Source organism: Aquarana catesbeiana, linkage group LG02, assembly GCF_042186555.1.
Source record: "Aquarana catesbeiana isolate 2022-GZ linkage group LG02, ASM4218655v1, whole genome shotgun sequence".
Lineage (NCBI taxonomy): Eukaryota > Metazoa > Chordata > Amphibia > Anura > Ranidae > Aquarana > Aquarana catesbeiana.
Genome location: NC_133325.1, coordinates 772,053,796 through 772,073,344, shown reverse-complemented (window position 1 = coordinate 772,073,344; position 19,549 = coordinate 772,053,796). Strand labels below are relative to the sequence as shown.

General features: G+C 41.0%; 1 protein-coding gene across 2 annotated transcripts in view; it reads left to right on the top strand.

The window, feature by feature from the left end:
- The first annotated feature begins 2,907 nt into the window (after nt 1–2,907).
- Nucleotides 2,908–19,549, top strand: part of LOC141129350 (cell surface glycoprotein CD200 receptor 1-like) — a 65,411-nt gene continuing 48,769 nt past the window's right edge. The window contains exon 1 of one of the 2 annotated variants that reach the window (XM_073617324.1): nt 2,908–3,327. In XM_073617324.1, coding sequence (XP_073473425.1) covers nt 3,123–3,327 — 205 coding nt within the window. In that variant the 5' untranslated portion in view covers nt 2,908–3,122. The remainder of the gene's footprint in view (nt 3,328–19,549) is intronic. The other variant, XM_073617325.1, reaches the window with a different exon arrangement.

Genomic DNA, 19,549 nt, shown 5'->3' with positions numbered 1-19,549 from the left:
TACAGCTTTAATGAATGTAATGCAAAACTAAATTTAAGTTTCAGATGGCTGTGCCAAAGCTGTACTCAAAATGGATGAGGATGCATTATAATAAGTAATGTATAACACTAGATATGTATTACCTCTCGCAAAAATCACAAAACTCTCCATAACCATGCCATCTTCTGCTTTTCACTCCAGATAGGTGGGGCCATCTTTGATCAGGCATTATTCACGAGAGCATTCTACTTCGTAGACTAATATGCTTGACAAGATTTCACAACACTGTAAATTACAGTAATTGCATAATAGTTGTGTGTACAAATGTTGCCTTTCAGAGTTCAGCTGCCTCCCAATATGAAGCTTCCAGAAAGTTTCTTTGAACAGTCTAAGTGAGTGATTAGTGGTTAAGGGGAGACTGAGGAAATGTTTCTCCTGTCTGCAGCAAACTGATGAAATGATGAATTAATGCTCCCAAGATGCTCCTCTTATTTCTAGGCACACTCTCTTTACTGGGATTTAAAGCAGTAGTAAACTGCCATTTTTTTTTTGCAAGGCAAAGTTAAAATATGCTAGTATGCTTGGCATCGCTAGGATGCACCTTAAAACGAAGCCCTCCAGTGGCACACGCTGTCACCGCTGATAGGGCTTCCATCTTTACCCGGTCTCCCTTCTGTGTTCAAGGGCTCCGGGCCTTTGATTGGACGAGCCACAATGACGTCACTCCCGCGCGTACATGCTGGAGCCACTGCTCACGGCACAGGGCTCTGAAGGAATGGCATGGTGCCGTTCCTTCACAGCGAATGCATCAGTGACTTCACCGGCGGCTTCCCAAGTAAATATCTCCATAATGGTGCACATTTAGGAGCTATTTACTGTACCTATAGGTAAGCCTTTCTATATACAGTGGGGACGGAAAGTATTCAGACCCCCTTACATTTTTCACTCTTTGTTATATTGCAGCCATTTGCTAAAATCATTTAAGTTCATTTTTTTCTTCATTAATGTACACACAGCACCCCATATTGACAGAAAAACACAGAATTGTTGACATTTTTGCAGATTTATTAAAAAAGAAAAACTGAAATATCACATGGTCCTAAGTATTCAGACCCTTTGCTATGACACTCATATATTTAACTCAGGTGCTGTCCATTTCTTTTGATCATCCTTGAGATGGTTCTACACCTTCATTTGAGTCCAGCTGTGTTTGATTATACTGATTGGACTTGATTAGGAAAGCCACACACCTGTCTATATAAGACCTTACAGCTCACAGTGCATGTCAGAGCAAATGAGAATCATGAGGTCAAAGGAACTGCCTGAAGAGCTCAGAGACAGAATTGTGGCAAGGCACAGATCTGGCCAAGGTTACAAAAAAAATTTATGCTGCACTTAAGGTTCCTAAGAGCACAGTGGCCTCCATAATCCTTAAATGGAAGACGTTTGGGACGACCAGAACCCTTCCTAGAGCTGGCTGTCTGGCCAAACTAAGCTATTGGGGGAGAAGAGCCTTCGTGACAGAGGTAAAAAAGAACCCAAAGATCACTGTGGCTGAGCTCCAGAGATGCAGTCGGGAGATGGGAGAAAGTTGTAGAAAGTGAACCATCACTACAGCCCTCCACCAGTCGGGGCTTTATGGTAGAGTGGCCTGACAGAAGCCTCTCCTCAGTGCAAGACACATTTTAGCCAACATGGAGTTTGCTAAAAAAAACACCTGAAGGACTCCAAGATGGAGAAATAAGATTCTCTGGTCTGATGAGTCCAAGATAGAACTTTTTGGCCCTAATTCTAAGCAGTATGTGCGGAGAAAACCAGTTACTGCTCATCACCTGTCCAATACAGTCCCAACAGTGAAGCATGGTGGTGGCAGCATCATGCCGTGGGGGTGTTTTTCAGCTGCAGGGACAGGACGACTGGTTGCAATCAAGGGAAAGATGAATGCGGGCAAGTACAGGGATATCCTGGACGAAAACAATCTCCAGAGTGCTCAGGACCTCAGACTGGGTCGAAGGTTTACCTTCCAACAAGACAACGACCCTAAGCACACAGCTAAAATAACAAAGGAGTGGCTTCACAACAACTCCGTGACTGTTCTTGAATGGCCCAGCCAGAGCCCTGACTTAAACCCAATTGAGCATCTCTTGGGAGACCTAAAAATAGCTGTCCACCAACGTTTACCATCCAACCTGACAGAACTGGAGAGGATCTGCAAGGAGGAAAGGCAGAGGATCCCCAAATCCAGGTGTGAAAAACTTGTTGCATCTTTCCCAAAAAGACTCATGGCTGTATTAGATCAAAAGGGTGCTTCTACTAAATACTGAGCAAAGGGTCTGAATACTTAGGACCATGTGATATTTCAGTTTTTCTTTTTTAATAAATCTGCAAAAATGTCAACAATTCTGTGTTTTTCTGTCAATATGGGGTGCTGTGTGTACATTAATGAGGAAAAAAAATGAACTTAAATGATTTTAGCAAATGGCTGCAATATAACAAAGAGTGACAAATTTAAGGGGGTCTGAATACTTTCCGCCCCCACTGTACTTACCTATAGGTAAAAATCAACCATGGGAGTTTACTCCCACTTTAAGGGACTATGATTACTTTTTATGATAAAGCTACAGTTTAAAAAAAAATTATATTGTTGCTGTACTGTACATTGTAATGTGTCAGAAATGTATTCATGGAGATTTATAAATGTACTGCTCCGTTGTGAAACCCTTAAGATGTTATTGGTAGAGCAGAACGACACTACTACATGAATGAATCCTACAGAGGGAATTTCCAGTTAAACTTTTTTTTCACAGTAAAAATAAGTAAAAACTGTAACCTAACTGCTATAATAGAAAATTATACTTTCTTGGGTTTAACAATCAGTCAAAACGTATCATCCCACTGCTCTACATCACAAGTTTCTGAAAATAAAGTCTTTCCCCCAGTTTATTTCCTTTGTGTCATTTGAAGTTAAGACACAGGAAATTGTCTGGTGGTGAAAAGACCTAAAAAAGAGAGAGTCCCTGGCAACATCACATCCTTATCTATATGGAGCAGAATGTAGACAATTTCTGATGAGACTTGAGTTGAGTTGATGTTCACGATGACCAACACTTGCTGGGAGCTTCTCAAAGTGAAGAACTTTCTACATGAAAACTGATAAACTCAATATGAAATTTCTGCAAGAAATACAAATTTTGTTCCTGCTCGTGGTTGCTATTGGCTGTCGCAAGGGGAGATCAGGTAAGCTGCTTTCACTTTCTGCAATGAGACCCTTGGACCACAGCAATATAAGCATCCGTTACAGCCACAAATACAAAGCATGGGTTTTGGTTAAAAAAAAAAAAAAAAAAGGTTGGTTATGCTTTTACTTTTTTCTTTCCTCCCCGTTGTATTTTATTTTTATTCTTTTCTTTTTGTATCTTCTTAAAACCTTATCTAACCTGTCTTTTCTAGATGTTGTATGCTGTATTCTGTAATTCATTATAATGATGGGCTTGACTTAATATTTTAATTACCATAGCTTTTTTTTTAACTGTTACAAAAAGTACTTCTGGAACTTTTATGAAGATAAAAAGCACAAACACTAAAATGCAAAAAGTATATGGACTCCTGACCATCACATCTATATGTGCTTGTTGGACATATTGTTCCAGAACCATGGACATTAATAAGGAGCTTTTCCCCCTCCTCTTTTGAAGCTACAGCATCTTCCACCCTTCTGGAATAACGTTCTGCAAGATTTTGTGCTTATGGAACTTTTTTACCCATTTAGCCGTAAGAGCATTTGTGAAGTCAGGTACTGTTGTTCGATGAGAGCTCAAAGAGTTTAATATGGTTGAGGTCAGGGCTCTGTAAAGGCCACCCAAGTTCCTTGACACCAAACTCATAAAACCATGTCTTTATGGATGGTGTTCAGTAGGGTTGAGGTCAAGGCTTTGTGAAGGCCACCCGAGAAATCTGTATGGTGAACTTACACAGGACCCCTTCCCCCCGGTTCCGCTGACCTGGACCGCAGTGATTTCCTATTCTGAGCCCCGGTATATCCTTGGCAGGAGTCTGGGGCTTAGAAATCCCCTCAGCTGAATGTCCAAAATGTACCTCATTGGGAGGGGTGGTTCGGTGCATTCTACCCTGTTTCCCCGAAAATAAGACCTAGCTTGATTGTCAGTGATGGCTGCAATATAAGCCCAACCCCCCAAATAAGCCCTACCCTGTTTCCCTGAAAATAAGCCCTACCCTGAAAATAAGACCTACAAGACCTTTAACTAGGGCTTATTTGGGGGGTAGGGCTTATATTGCAGCCATCATCGACAATCACGTTAGGTCTTATTTTCGGGGAAACAGGGTAATTTAATTGGTCAGCGCCATCACATGGGCGGCGCCAACCAATCAGAAGCTGCATAGCCTGTCCTGTCAGCTGGGAAGAAGACGCATGGATGTAGAGGGGGTTTCTAAGCCCTGGACCGTTGATGCGGATATACCGGGGCTCAGAATGGGAGATTGCCGCGGTCCAGGTCAGATAGACAGGAGGGGGTCCTGTGTAAATTCACCTTACAGATTTTTCTGTAAAGGTGAACTTACCCTTTACAGTCAGTTATTTTGAAGAGTGACAAACAGTAGTGGTGATGGTCAGGTGCCCACAAACTTTTGCCATATATTGTACATGAATACAGTGTTTATTTGCTTGTTGCTTGTTGTTTTTGCCTTCATTGGAGTTTTTCTTTTTAATGAAAAAAAAATAAATAAAAATACTAATGTGTGTCTGTTGGAATTTGTGCTCATTCAACCAAAAGAGCATTTGTAAGGTTGGAGACTGATGTTGGACTAGAGAGAGAGTAGAGTTCAGTAGGGTTGAGGTCAAGGCTCTGTGCAGGCCACTGAAGTTCCTCCACACCAAACTCGTAAAAGGAGATGTCCTAAATATCCCACATTTACCATGTGAATCCAATTAAGGCACCTTATGTGACCTACTGCAGGATACTAGTAAATGAATCCAAACTGTAAGTTGTGCTTCAGCTTTGCTATTTTGGTTACTAAATGGTGACATTGTAAAAAAAAAAAAGGCAACACACTAGGTGGTGAAGCAAGAATTGAAGGTGACAGCTCGAGAGGTGATATTTTTAAAAGCAAACTATCAGTGCCTCCTCCCATCCACATAGGTTTTTCTTTTTAACCAGTAGATGGAATGAGGCACAGTCAGAATAACTTAATCTACAGTAAGTACTTTGGGCATGTCCAAAGCTTTCTCCCTTGCCATTGCTGCTCTATGCAGAAAAATTACGGTACCGTGATTTGTTCTCAGTATATTTTACAGGCCTCTCTGATAATTAAATACAAAATTATAGTTACAGCATATTAGTTCCTTTATGTGCAGTTCAAAGGATTGTCTTGTGATCTGCAGCCAATGTCAATAAAAAAAAAAAAATCACTTTTTTTTTTTTTAATAGTAATGCCGCATACACACGGTCAGACTTTCCGATGGGAAATGTTCAATGTGAGCTTGTTGTCGGAAAGTCCAACCGCGTGTATGCTCCATCGAACATTTGCTGTCTCAATTTCTGTCCACAAATGTTTGAGAGCAGGTTCTCAAATTTTCAGCCAACTTCACTTTGTTGTCGGAAAGTCCGATCGTATGTACACAAGTCCGTCGCACAAAAGTTCACGCATGCTCGGAATCAAGCAGAAGGAGCCGCGCTGGCTATTGAACTTCCTTTTTCTCGGCTCGTCATACGTCTTGTATGTCATCGCGCTCTCACGTTCAGAATTTTGGGCCAACATTTGTGTGACCGTGTGTAGGCAAAACAAGTTTGAGCCAACATCCTTCAGAAAAAAAAACACGGTTTTGTTGGTGGAAAGTCCGATCATGTGTACGCAGCATAAGTCTTCTTGACCAGCGCTAATAAGATCCTTTATTCTATTATTTGTTTGATGATTTTTTATTATCATTTACATATTAACTTTTACCAGTTTTTGTTTTTTGCTTGTTCAGTTACAAATTTTAAAAATTCATAAAATTAAAAAAAAAATTATTTCATTTGTAAATAACTTCTCTATGCTTTGTACCAGGGAGTAAGTTTTAGTGTCAATATAAAGGTGAAAAATCACATAAAATCTGTAATTTTTATTTACAGTAAGGTTAGTTGTTTTAAAATTAACACTCTTCAAACTAGAAAAAAAAGGTAATTTATTTTCATTGAGTTAATTTTTTTGTCTTTAGATTGTAAAGTAATGCAATCCATATGATATATGTGAAAAATGACCAGATCATGTACAGTACAAACTAGAGCAGCAAGCACACGCTTTGATACCAAATGTGAAATATAATATATAAAGTGCAGAGCTATAATAATAAAACAAAAAAAAATCTATAATCCAAAAGCATAAAAAAAATCAACAACAATGTGTACAAAAAAATTAATATTGCTGTAAACTCATATAGTGCAAATTCACCAGAAGTATCCATATATGTGTTTCCCATATGAGAACAGTTCATATACAGTAAGTGACAAAATGATATGAAAAAGATTGTGCTGGATATTTAAAAAAAATATATATTAACAGGTACCTGCGTCCCCAATACTTATGCGTGAAAAAATGACAAAATGCTTGAATCTTCAAACACAGCGAAAAGCGTCGAAAACACTGAAAACAGTGCTCCACCAAAAATAATCCCCAAGCCTTATTGTATCAATGAAGCTTAGGCCTCATAAATAATATAAATATATAACGGTAAAAAGGTACCGTCATCCAAAATGAATTGAGGAGATTGGGACAAAGAAAACCTGTCCCCAACAGGTCACCAAGAAGGGGAGAGGGGGAGGAGGAGATGGACTATCGCGGTACCAGCTTGAACAGAGTACACAAAATTCCTAAAAGGATATATTTTATTAATACAAAATATAAAAATTTAGGATAAATATCCCTGAATAACATAAAAAGTGATACAAATACACATTCTAATGCCATTTGGAAATATATCCCAACATTACATGTGTGACACTAATACTGCATGTGATCCATAGAGGAGAACAGAGGTATAGTGGATCCTCACAAATCATGCATTACTCTTTCTCAACATGTTTTGCGCGGTATACCTCATTGTATAGCATTCAAAGGGTTAACGGCTCTGACACTCTCTATGCATCTGAACCGGAAACCGCCATCACACAGCCCCAGATCAAAATTCTGCCATATAAGTCCCTTAAAGCGGAGCTCCAGCCCCCCCCCCCCTGCAAAATGTAAAAGTCAGCAGCTAAAATACTGTAGCTGCTGACTTTTAATATTAGGACACTTACCTATCCAGGAATCCCGCAATGTTGGCACCCCAGGTAATTTTTCAAGCGGTCCTCAGGGTGCTGCTGCCACCATTCCTTGTGAAGGAAACCCGCAGTGAAACCTTGTGGCTTCACAGCCGGTTCACTACTGCGCATGTGCAAAGTGCGCTGCGCTGTGCTTTCTGAATGGCCCTGGAAAAAGGAGGGTAGTCAAAAACAGGTACCCACTCCCCCCAAAAGGTGCCAAATGTGGCAGTGAAGAAAACAAGTGGAGCTTCCTCCTTTTGGATGGAGCTCTGATTTAAAAAAAAAAAAACAACCTCCATAGGACAAATACCGCTTAAAATATTCAATTCATCAAAAACAAAACGCACACTTACAAAAGCATGTGTGAAATAGTCTCCGCAATTAGTCCTGCATGGTAAACACCATCTAACCCATGACTGGAAGTTATATGTAGTAATGTTACGTTCGTAGGCCCTGCCCAACGTGTTTCGCTGTAGACAGCATTATCAGGGGACCCGCAGATGGTGATGCTGTCTATGCCCAAACACAATGGGCGGGGTCTATGATGATGCAAGCTGTTTTTGTTTTTCAGCAGTTTTCATTTTTCTGAGTCCTCCTTGTATCATGGATTTATTACCTGTTCATTCTGCAAGTAGATCCATTATTTTTTTCACTTTCCACTTTAACAGGCCAAGTTGCCCAGCAAAAGTGGCAGTTACAGGGATTTGAATAAACCACATAACACTGATGGGGGCTTACAATGATCTGATTTTATTTACATGGATATTTGGGTTTTTACTTCTTTGTCTTAACCACTTCAGCCCCGGAAGATTTGGCTGCTGAATGACCGGGCCATATTTTTGCGGCACAGCACTGCGTCGATTTAACTGACAATTGCGCGGCCGTGCGACACTGCACCCAAACAAAATTGACGTCCTTTTTTTCCCACAAATAGAGCTTTCTTTTGGTGGTATTTGATCGCCTGTGCGGTTTTTATTTTTTGCGCTATAAACAAAAAAAGCGACAATTTTGAAAAAAACACAATATTTTGTACTTTTTGCTATAATAAATATCCCCATTTTTTTTTTAAAAAGTCAATTTTTTCTCAGTTTAGGCTAATATATATTCTTCTACATATTTTTGGTAAAAAAAAATTGCAATAAGCCTATACTGATTAGTTTGCGCAAAAGTTATAGCGTCTACAAAATAAGAAATTGATTTATAGCATTTTTATTATTTTTTTTTTTACTAGTAATGGCGGTGATCTGCAATTTTTATCATGACTGGGACATTATGGCGGACACATCGGACAAATTTGACACATTTTTGGGACCACTGGCATTTATACAGCGATCAGTGCTATAAAAATGCATTGATTACTGTAAAAATGTCACTGGCAGTAAAGGGGTTAACACTAGGGGGCGATCAAGGGGTTAACTGTGTTCCCTGGGAGGTGATTCTAACTGAAGGGGGAGGAGACTGACTAGAGGAAGTGACGGATCGTGGTTCCTAGCTAATAGGAACACACGATCTGTCACTCCTCTCAGAACACAACAGGAAAGTGTGTGTTTACTAGGGATGGGCTTTAAGTTCGGGTCGAATATGAGTTCGACTCGAACATTGGCTGTTCGCCAGTTCGCCGAACAGCGAACAATTTGGGGTTTTCGCTGCAATTTCGAAAGCCGCGGAACACCCTTTAAAAGTCTATGGGAGTAATCGAAAGTGCTAATTTTAAAGGCTTATATGCATGGTATTGTCATAAAAAGTGTTTGGGGACCCGGGTCCTGCCCCAGGGGACATGGATCAATGCAAAAAGAAGTTTTAAAAACGTTCGTTTTTTCGGGAGCAGTGATTTTAATAATGCTTAAAGTGAAACAATAAAAGTGTAATATTCCTTTAAATTTCGTACCTGGGGGGTGTCTATAGTATGCCTGTAAAGGGGCGCATGTTTCCCGTGTTTAGAACATTCTGACAGCAAAATGACATTTCAAAGGAAAAAAAGTAATTTAAAACTACTCGCGGCTATTAATGAATTACAATGACAATACACATACAAGTTCATTGATAAAAACGGCATGGGATTTCCCCACAGGGGAACCCCGAACCAAAATAGAAAAAAAAATGTGTGGGGTTCCCCTAAATTCCTTACCGGGCCCTTCAAGTCTGGTATGGATATTAAGGGGAACCCCGTGCCAAAATAAAAAAAATGACGTGGGGGTCCCTCTCAAAATCCATACCAGACCCCAAGGGTCTGGTATGGATTTTAAGGGGAAGCCCGCGCCAAAATTTAAAACAAAATGGTCCCCCCAAAAATCCATACCAGACCCTTATCCGAGCACGCAACCTGGCAGGCCGCAGGAAAAGAGGGGGGCCCCCCTCCTGAACCGTACCAGGCCACATGCCCTCAACATTGGGAGGGTGCTTTGAGGTAGCCCCCCAAAGCACCTTGTCCCCATGTTGATGGGAAGAAGGGCCTCATCCCCACAACCCTTGCCGGTGGTTGTGAGGGTCTGCAGAGGGGGCTTATCAGAATTTGAAAGCCCCCTTTAACAATGGGACCCCCAGATCCCGCCCCCCCCGTGTGAATTGGTAATGGGGTACAAATGTACCCCTACCATTTCACAAAAAAAGTGTCAAAAAGGTTAAAAAACACAAGAGACAGTTTTTGACAAGTCCTTTATTAATTTCTACTTCTTTCATCTTCTTTCTTCTGGTCTTCCTTCGGTGTTCTTCTTCTTCCTCCATCTTCTTCTTCTGCATCTTCTTCTTCCTCTGCTCTTCTCGTCCCGCATCTTCCTCCAGGCATCTTCTCCACTCCGTCCGCACGATCACCTCAGTGGGAGTCTTCCGCCGTGCGAGGCTTCGGTTCTTCTGACATTTCTTATATAACGGAGGGCGGGGCCACCCGGTGACCCCGCCCTCCTCTGACAACACGGGAAAGTCACAGGGAAGTCCCCGTGTGTGAGCACCAGCACCCCCCGCTGTGCAGCTTGCTCGCCTAAGAGCCCGCGAGCCGACGTATAGCTACGACGGTTCGTGGGATCGTGCTGACCTGCCGCCGTAAAATGACGATGGCTGGTCGGCAATCGGTTAAATCGGTAATAAACCCAAAACCAAAAATTTTTCTTACCAAACATTAGATGTGGTGGCTGCATTAGTTTTCTTTTCTTTGGCTTTTCCCCTCTGTTTTCACCTGGTAATGTGGCCAGCAATACACCTCCTGTATTAGTGAGACACAACTCTGGAGGAATGAGTACAGGGAGTTAAATGTATTAGTAGGTTTAGAACCACAAAAAAAATAGAAAAATCGAAGCCAAACTCCAGCTCACATGTTATAATCAGTTACAGCAGACAGTTGTTTTTTGTCTTTTGGGACAGGGGGTCTCCAAACTTTTTAAACAAAGGGCTGGTTTACTGGGATTCAGACTTTTTTGGGGGCTGGAATGCGGCCAATGGGAGTAGAAAATGTCCCAGCATCAGTGGTGAAGTGGAATCAAACGGTATTTCTATATACTTGACAAGACCAGCTAGGTATAATTATGGCAATTACCACACTCACAAGACCCACTCAGTACTGCAGTACTGAAGAGATATTATTTTTGAGCACAAGAAAAGATGAGTCAAAGTTGATGTTCAAAACCTATCTATCTATTTTAATTCTAGGCGGGTATACAACTTATATACGTTATCATTAGCCAATCACAATATGGAAAATGGGCAGGGTTAATACAGAGGTGTACATCGCATATCATTACATATCCAAATGCCCAACCCCTTAAACATGGCAGACGTAGTAATAGCAATTATGCCATCTGCTTCCTTGACTCATGGTCATGGGTCCAGCTTCCCTGTTTTATGTTCCATGTCACCACAAAAACTTTATATAGAAAGATGCTGCCATAAGCTATATTTTCCTATTTGTGTGCCTTGCAAAAACTGTTACAGTCTATGAATACTGAACTTAAATTAACTAGCAGATTAACCCAAGTTAATCTTATATGAACTTATAAAGATGGAGTCACTCCGGTTCAGTCATATTACTACAAGTGGGAGTAAACAATGTCCCATCTTTGGTATTAGGGGAATTATTAGTGCCCCAGCATTGGTGTCAGAGGGAATAATAATGCCCTATCATTGGTGTCAGTGGGAGGAACAGCGCCGTATCATTGGTGTCATTGGGAGGGATAGTGCTCTATCTTTGATGTTAGTGGAAAGAATAGTGCCCCATCACTGGTGTCTGTGGGAGGAATAGTCTCCAATTGATGTCAGTGCAGGAATTATGTCCCTATTGTTGGTGTAAGTGAAAGGAATAGCGCTGCGTATCAGTGGGATACGCAGGAACCCAAGGGCCGGATAAAGGCAAGCAAAGGGCCGCTTTCGGCCCCCGGGCCACAGTTTGGAGAGCAGGGGAATAAAGGTTTTGCATGAATAAAAAAAACTGATCATTTTAATGCCCCCTGCCAGTGTTAAGTGCCTGGTCTCATCCATGTTAACTGATACATTCTGCTGGAGAGCTAAAAAAGCTGTGCTTTTGAAAAACAGACTTGCTGGCTGGTTCACTACATGAAAATAGAAGAAAGAAAGATCAAAAAAAGAAAACTAATAAGTCATCACATCTAAGAATTGGTAAGCTGCTGTATATTAAATATTTGCTTTTGGGTTTACTACTGCTTTCAATCCCTGATAGATAGATATTGTATGTTCATCTATGACTATCAGGAGTGTTCGGACACATGAATGAACCGGCCCAAGCTGTCCTGCCATAAAGCTGGCAAAGCTGACAGTCAATCATTGGCAGTAGAGGCATTCCCTGTCCTGTAGCTGTGTGTATACATACCCCTTGCATGGGTGGGAATGTCTTTACAGCCTATGAATACGTAGCTGCTGGCTTCAACAGCTTTCCGACAGGATAGCTCAGGTGGGTCTTTTGTCCGAACACCCTTGAGCTCATATCTTATCAGAACATTCTGTCTTGACATGATTGAGTCAACATTGAGTCAGAAGGAGCAAAAGTATTCAACTGATTCTCCTTCACCTTCACCTTCAAATGTCTCCACCTTTTTGTAAAAATATCCTTTATAGGTCCACCCCTGGCCAGCTTCCTTCCAAGAGTTATTCTTACCTGTTGTTGACCCTCTGAGATCTTTGCTGCTATGTGGCCTGATGGGTGCTGTGCTCCCTTGCTTATTGCCATCTGTCACTCTCTCTATTTGTAGAGTCACCCTTTTTATATATTCTCTATATAGTATATTGTCACAGAGACAGGAACTAATGGGAAAATCCAAGTTTAGAGCTGTCTCCAGAGGGAAACTATTCAATGGGACTAGTATTTCAGTAGCAGCTGCATAGGGCATGAATTCCTTTCACTTTGGAGAGATTGCCTCTCTTTTCTTGCCCTGTCCGCATGCCACTTCCCTGGACACAGACAGCAAAACTTTCCAAAACCAAAAAAGGTTTGGGCAATATAAAATGTTTAAAAATTGCAGTTTTTTTTGAGTCACTTCCCCTACTCTGGCCACCCTAAAGGACTGAGTATGTATAATAAGCTGAAGTTCTTCTCTGTTTTTTTTTTTTCTGTAAGTCTACCTAACCTGTTTCTTTACAGCCCCAAAGCTTGCTTGAAATATATTAGAAGGACAGCACTGTGCAATGCAATGCAGCCTTACTAGCTCATTATGTTGGCAGTCCTACTTTTTGCCTATTTTCTGGTGTTATAGCGGTTATGACAGACTAATATATCTGGTTTTTGTCCACAACATTTCTCAAAAACTGCCCTTCAAAAACTCACTTTTACAAATTGCTAAAACCAGTGGCTACTAATGAGTATTCTTACTATATGACCTTTCTGCTGCCTTCCATAAAGTTGACCACCTGTTCTTCCTCAATAAACTCCACTCCCTTGGCTTGCCTTTTCCCTGGTTCTCCTACTTCCTATCTAAGTGGTCTTTCACTTACAACTCATTCTCTTCTCTTCCTATTGAAGCCTCCTAAGGCTCTGTCCTTAGATGTGTTTTGTTCTCTATCTACACCTCATTCCTTGGTCAGTTAACTTCACATGGTTTCCAATACTATCTCTATGCTGACAACATCCAAATCTATTTTTCTACTCCTTAGCTCACCCCTTCAGTCTCCATGTGCATCAGTAATCTACTAACTGACATATCAGTTAGGATGTCAAGCCACTTCCTCAAACTCTTAAGGAAAGAGTTACTTTACCGAAAGTAACTTTTTGGTCAGTATATAGACAACCAGCCACAGCGTTAAAAACTAAATGTGTCCTGATCCACAAACACCAATCCCAATCCATAAACATAAGCAATATCTCTTGAATCCGTAAGGAATATCTATTGAATCCCTCCTCACATACGATGGACTCTTCTCTACTTATTTCGACTCCAGGAGAAGTGAAGACACCCCATTCTATTTAAATTCAGGACAATAGGTCACAAGGGTTCTTATTAAATAAACTCTCCCCTTATTTGGATGCCACACTAAGATCTATGAGTGAAGACATGACCAGTGTCATTGCCATTGTGTGTGAGGGGGGTTGAGGAGATATCCCCTTTAGGTGGTCATCTGGAATTGGTGTTTGTGTATCAGGGCACACTTAGTTTTTTTCTGTTTCAGATATTTTATTGAATTTTATAATTTACAACAAAGTTCCATTAACAGAGCATGTACAATAATATAATAGGAATAGACAGCCCATTAACAGAGCAGGTACAATAATATAGTAGGGAAATGCATAAACATTCAGGAAAGCTTCTCCTATAAAGGTAAATGAAAATAGTTAACACATCTGGTCGTAGGATAAGATTATGTAATATGAAGTGTTGTAATCATAGCTTCATGACAGCTTTTTGACCATAGTTAATATTGAGAAATTAAGTTAATTGAGATAATATGATCAGGTTATCAATGAAGAGAATAGAGGTGAGTGAGCCTATAAAGAAATATAAAGTTAAGGTGTTATAGAATAGCTGAGGGAATAAATTAGGCTATACCAGGGCCAAGTTCCTACTTTTGGCTTGGCTTTATCTGGTGTGTAAGTCAAGTATCCCAGCCATTCAAAACATCTTCTGTCACAGTTAGTAGATCAGGTAAATAAAAAGGAATAAACCAAGTGAGGGGGATAGGGCACGGGAGGGAGAAGGTAGGAAATGCCAAGGGGAACCAATAGTTTAGAGAATCAGGTGAAGGTAATCATAGTAGCGGGGCAGATACCATATACTCTCGGAAGAATTAGGGAACAGTCAAGACCAGGGGGTAAGTAATGTTTAACCCAAGGTCTCCAGAGGGATTCAAATTTAGAAACTTTGTCTAGCAGGATTGCTTCGGTTTTTGCATGAATCATGGATTGTGTAACTCTTTGTTACTCTAATTTCTCAGAGTATTTCAACAATGGCAATAAGTTTCTTTTTACTACGTTTATTTTGATTATCTCATCCCCATTTGACTGTTGTTTTTAAACATTTAAGCGTGCATTTAATAAATGAACTTGATTCAACACATCAATAGTGAAGTTCTTTGTATGCTGGTCCCATTGAGCGCTGCACTTGTTGTCCATCAAATATTAAATGACCTATTTTATGAGATTGAATTTCCTATATATTCAGTTACCATTTTTTTTTTGGTATGCATTTTATTCTGTCTGTGTTACTGTTGAAAAATCCCCCTCACTTCTTGCCTTGTAATACATTGTCAGCAACAGGAAAGGAACAAAGAGTAAATCTCTCTAAGCAAGCCTCGGATAGCAGCAGAAACCTACCAGGGGTTGTAACCCTTTCCTGCTCTATCCAAAACGTTTTAGGCTTGACTTAGATCTCATTTACATGGGACATCCTACAGCATACGCCAGTGCAAGAACCCTGTTTACCCACACAGCGAAGCCCGGGTGTTCCATCCATGCAGTCCCATCCAAGTCAATTGGGACACGGCTGATGCACAGACACAGACCCTGCTCCCAATTTGACATCCATACGGGTGCAAGTGCACGGCCCCAAACTCACACAGTTAGCCTCAAGATCCAATGAATATTTTTGCCCCACTGCAAAGGATTCTTTGGATTCTCCTTTATCACCACAAAATATATTAGTTAATATCACTATTGGCGCACTGATATTTTGTTACGAGATTACAACACCTGATGATGGTTTTTGTATGAGAATGAGATTTCCGTTGGTTCCCGGGAAATCACCAATGCAGCTTTAGCTGGTGTGTTCAAAATGTGATCTGATTTTTACACTGTAAGTGGTGGGAGGACAATAATCGTGATATGATGTAATCATCCTGTAAGTGGGAGTACAGTGGGTGTAAAGTGTAATAAAACGCATCCAAACCCAAAAGTCAAAAATGAATACCGGTGCATCTCATAAAATTAGAATATCACCAAAAAGTTTATTTATTTCAATAAATCAATTCAAAAAGTGAAACACATATATTTTATATAGATGTGTTACACACAGAGTGATATGTTTCAAGCATTTCTTTCTTTTCATTTTGATGATTATGGCTTACAGCTAGTGAAATCCCCAAATTCAGTATCTCAGAAAATTAGAATATTACATAAGACCAATAAAAAAAAGGATTTTTAATACAGACATGTTGGCTTACTGAAAGGTATGTCCACGTACAGTATGGTCTGCACTCAATACTTGGTCGGGGCTCCTTTTGCATGAATTACGGCATCAATGCAGCGTGGCATGGAGGCGATCAGCCTGTGGCACTGCTGAGGTGTTATGGAAGCCCAGGTTTCTTTGATAGCGGCCTTCAGCTCATCTGCCTTGTTGGGTCTGGTGTCTCTCATCTTCCTCTTGACAATACCCCACAGATTCTCTATGGGGTTTAGGTCAGGTGAGTTTTCTGGCCAGTCAAGCACAGGGATACCATGATCATTAAACCAGATGTTGGTACATTTGGCAGTGTGGGCAGGTGCCAAGTCCTGCTGGAAAATGAAATCCGCATCTCCATAAAGCTGGTCAGCAGAGGGAAGCATGAAGTGCTCTAGAATTTCCTAGTAGAGGGCTGGACTGACTTTGGACTTGATAAAACACAGTGGACCAACACCAGCAGATAACATGGTGCCCCGAATCATCATGGACTGTGGAAAATGTTGTATTTCATTTGGAAATCAAGGTCCCAGAGTCTGGATGAAGAGTGGAGAGGTACAGAATCCAAGTTGCATGAGGTCCATTGTGAAGTTTCCACAGTCAGTGATGATTTGGGGAGCCATGTCATCTTCTGGTGTTGGTCCACTGTGTTTTATCAAGTCCAAGCCTGTTCCCTTCCTGCATTTACACAGACACACAGAGGCACACCTCCAGCTCTGCAGCCCTGCAGCTTTTATTGGCCCTCTTATGACTCGTCCCCGCTCTCTTTCTGAGTGAGAGAAAGAGAGAGCTGTGCATAATGTCATAAGCCTAGGCTTTTTTTCCAGACAAGAAACAGGAAGTGGGCTGTATAAGGGATTTACTGGCAGAAAAAAAAAATGTTTTACTATCCAAAGTTAAAACAACAAGGGCAGAAGAGTTAATAGATGGAAAGTTGAAAAAATGACCGAAGGTCCGCTTTAAGACAAAAAAAAAAACAGGACATGACTGCTAGAAACTCCCCCTGTCCTTTTTTAATATTAAAGATGGGTGGGGACTAGTAGTCCAGTAGATCAGTAGTCCTAAGAACAATGTAACTGATAACAATCAGCAGAGGCAGGGAGCACTATCGGCTCCCAAGATTTCTGGTATTTTTGCACCTATTAAATAGATAAAAAGAAAATGGTGTATTTTACAGACAAAGAGGATGAAATAAGTGATGTTGATTTTTAAAGGATCAGTTCAGCTTTTTTTTTTTTTTTTATTAATAATAAAGGCATATTTTTTTGCAGGTAAAAAAATGTGCATTTATTATTTTTTTTGATGGGAGACTGGAAAGCATTTACACCCATGAATAGCATATAGGTGGATGCTTTGCAGGGCTCTTGCAGACTCAACAGCGCTGACAAGCTGACAGTCGCTAAGGTTGCCGGACCTTGTAGTTTTCTAATCACGGAACCCTGTGAATGAGTGACGTGGCCTGGTGGGCCACGTTCTCTGCAGAATGTGACAGAGAGCTGGGAAAGAAGATCGCCCGGTGCCTGTCACATTGAGGAGCTGGGGAGGTTCGGGGGCCGGTGCATCTGTAACATGTTACATGTTACACCCTGAATATGGGTGTAACATGTTACAAAAGGTGAACTTATCCTTTCAGGTTTACATACACCTGGGAAAATCATCTTTTAGTGCATAGTTACTAGATGGTTGTGTATAGATAGAAAGACTGTATGGTGTCTATTTAGGGCCCATTCACACCAGAAACTGCACATCTACTGCATGTTTTTACCTTGCACATATACATGCGTTTGATGTGCATTACTACATGCAGTTGACGTGCGTTTTTCTATCTGCATTTGTCCTGTGAGGTCCCTTCCTTCTTCCTTCCTTCCCTGGACTTCTAAGTGGACTGTGGTGTGTTGCAGTGCATTTGCATGTGTTTTTGCGTGTTTGCGGTGCGGAAAAATGCATCATGCTCTATTTTTTTTTTACTGCACTGCAGTAATGTGAACTATGCCCATAGGATTACCTTTTTTTAAATTCAGATTTTATTTTTTTAAGTTTTTTCTTTCCATATCAACATATTATACAAACATACAGTAAAAAGAAAAACAAGCAACAAGAAGAGAGAACAAAAAAAAAAACCAAACCAAACTAAAGTTCCCCTCCCTCTAATACTCTGTACACACGGTCGGATTTTCCGACGGAGAAAGTGCGATCGGATTGTGTTGTCGGAAATTCCGATCATGTGTGGGCTCCATCTGACTTTTTCCGTCGGAATTTCCGACACACAAAGTTTGAGAGCAGGATAAAATTTTCCGACAACAAAATCCGATCCTTTAAATTCCGATCGTGTGTAGACAAATCCGACGCACAAAGTGCCACACATGCTCAGAATAAATTAAGAGAGGAAAGCTATTGGCTATTACCCCGTTTATAGTCCCAACGTACGTGTTTTACGTCACCGCGTTCAGAACGATCGGATTTTCCGTCAACTTTGTGCGACCGTGTGTATGCAAGATACGTTTGAGCCAACATCTGTCAGAAAAAATCTGATGGATTTTGTTGTCGGAATGTCCGTTCAATGTCCGATCGTGTGTACAGGGCATTGGGTTCACCTTGATTTTGAACTGTCTATGCAGTTGGAATGCAGTCCCAAATGCATCCAACTGCATCCCATTGCGTTAGGTGTGAAAGGGCCCTTATAAAAATTTCTCTGTGTGAACATCTGAAGAATTCACTGTGCTGTCTTGAATAACCTTGTATTTGTCTAATACGTTTATTTTTTATGATGGTCAGCCCTATCTAATGGCCATAATGCAGTATTTTCCAGAAATATCTCAATCAGGAAAATACTGCATCATGACCACTAGATGGAACTGGTGATCATAGAACATAAATGTATTAGTCAAAATACAGATATCATTTGTGACAGCTGAGCGAATACCTGAAACATTTTATATTGTAGAGCCCTATGTGATAATACTGAGACAAGATCTTCTGGAACTGAAGGCGAAGATGTGAGTCCATCTACAACCCCCTTCCCTCATGTCCAGTAGTGAAGGGGAGATAGGTGGGATGAAACAATGAGCCAAGGACCAGGAGATCCAGGAGATCAACACCCCCCCCAGAAGAAGATGTGAGTACATTTACAACCCCCTTCCCTCGTGTCCTGTAGTGAAGGGGAGATAGGTGGGATGAAACAATGAAACAATGAGGCAAGGACCGGGAGATCCAGGAGATCAACACCCCCCCCCCCCCACCCCCCAGAAGAAGATGTGAGTGCATCTACAACCCCCTTCCCTCATGTCCTGGCAGATAGGTGGATTGAAGCACTAAGCCAAGGACCAGGAGATCTAGGAGATCAACAACCCCCAGGGTTTCTCTGGATTGGCATGGCATTCAGTAGCACAGGTGTAGGACAGCAACGTTTTCATACTCTTTTTTTTTACATGCATCTCTTTTATCTGCAGTTTTACAGGATCACTTTAAACTTTCAATTTGTTACAGTGTTGTAAAACATACCCATGCATTTATTACTGTAAATGCTATGCCTTCTCATTAGGATATGCAGGGAAGGAAGGGTTCAGTGCCACCACCAGGAGGGGAGCTTTGTCACATGTAACTACAGAAGCTGGACTTCTAAGTTGGACTTCTAAGTTTAGAAATAGCAGTAGTGAGCATCAAGAACAGGGTACTGTAAGTGCC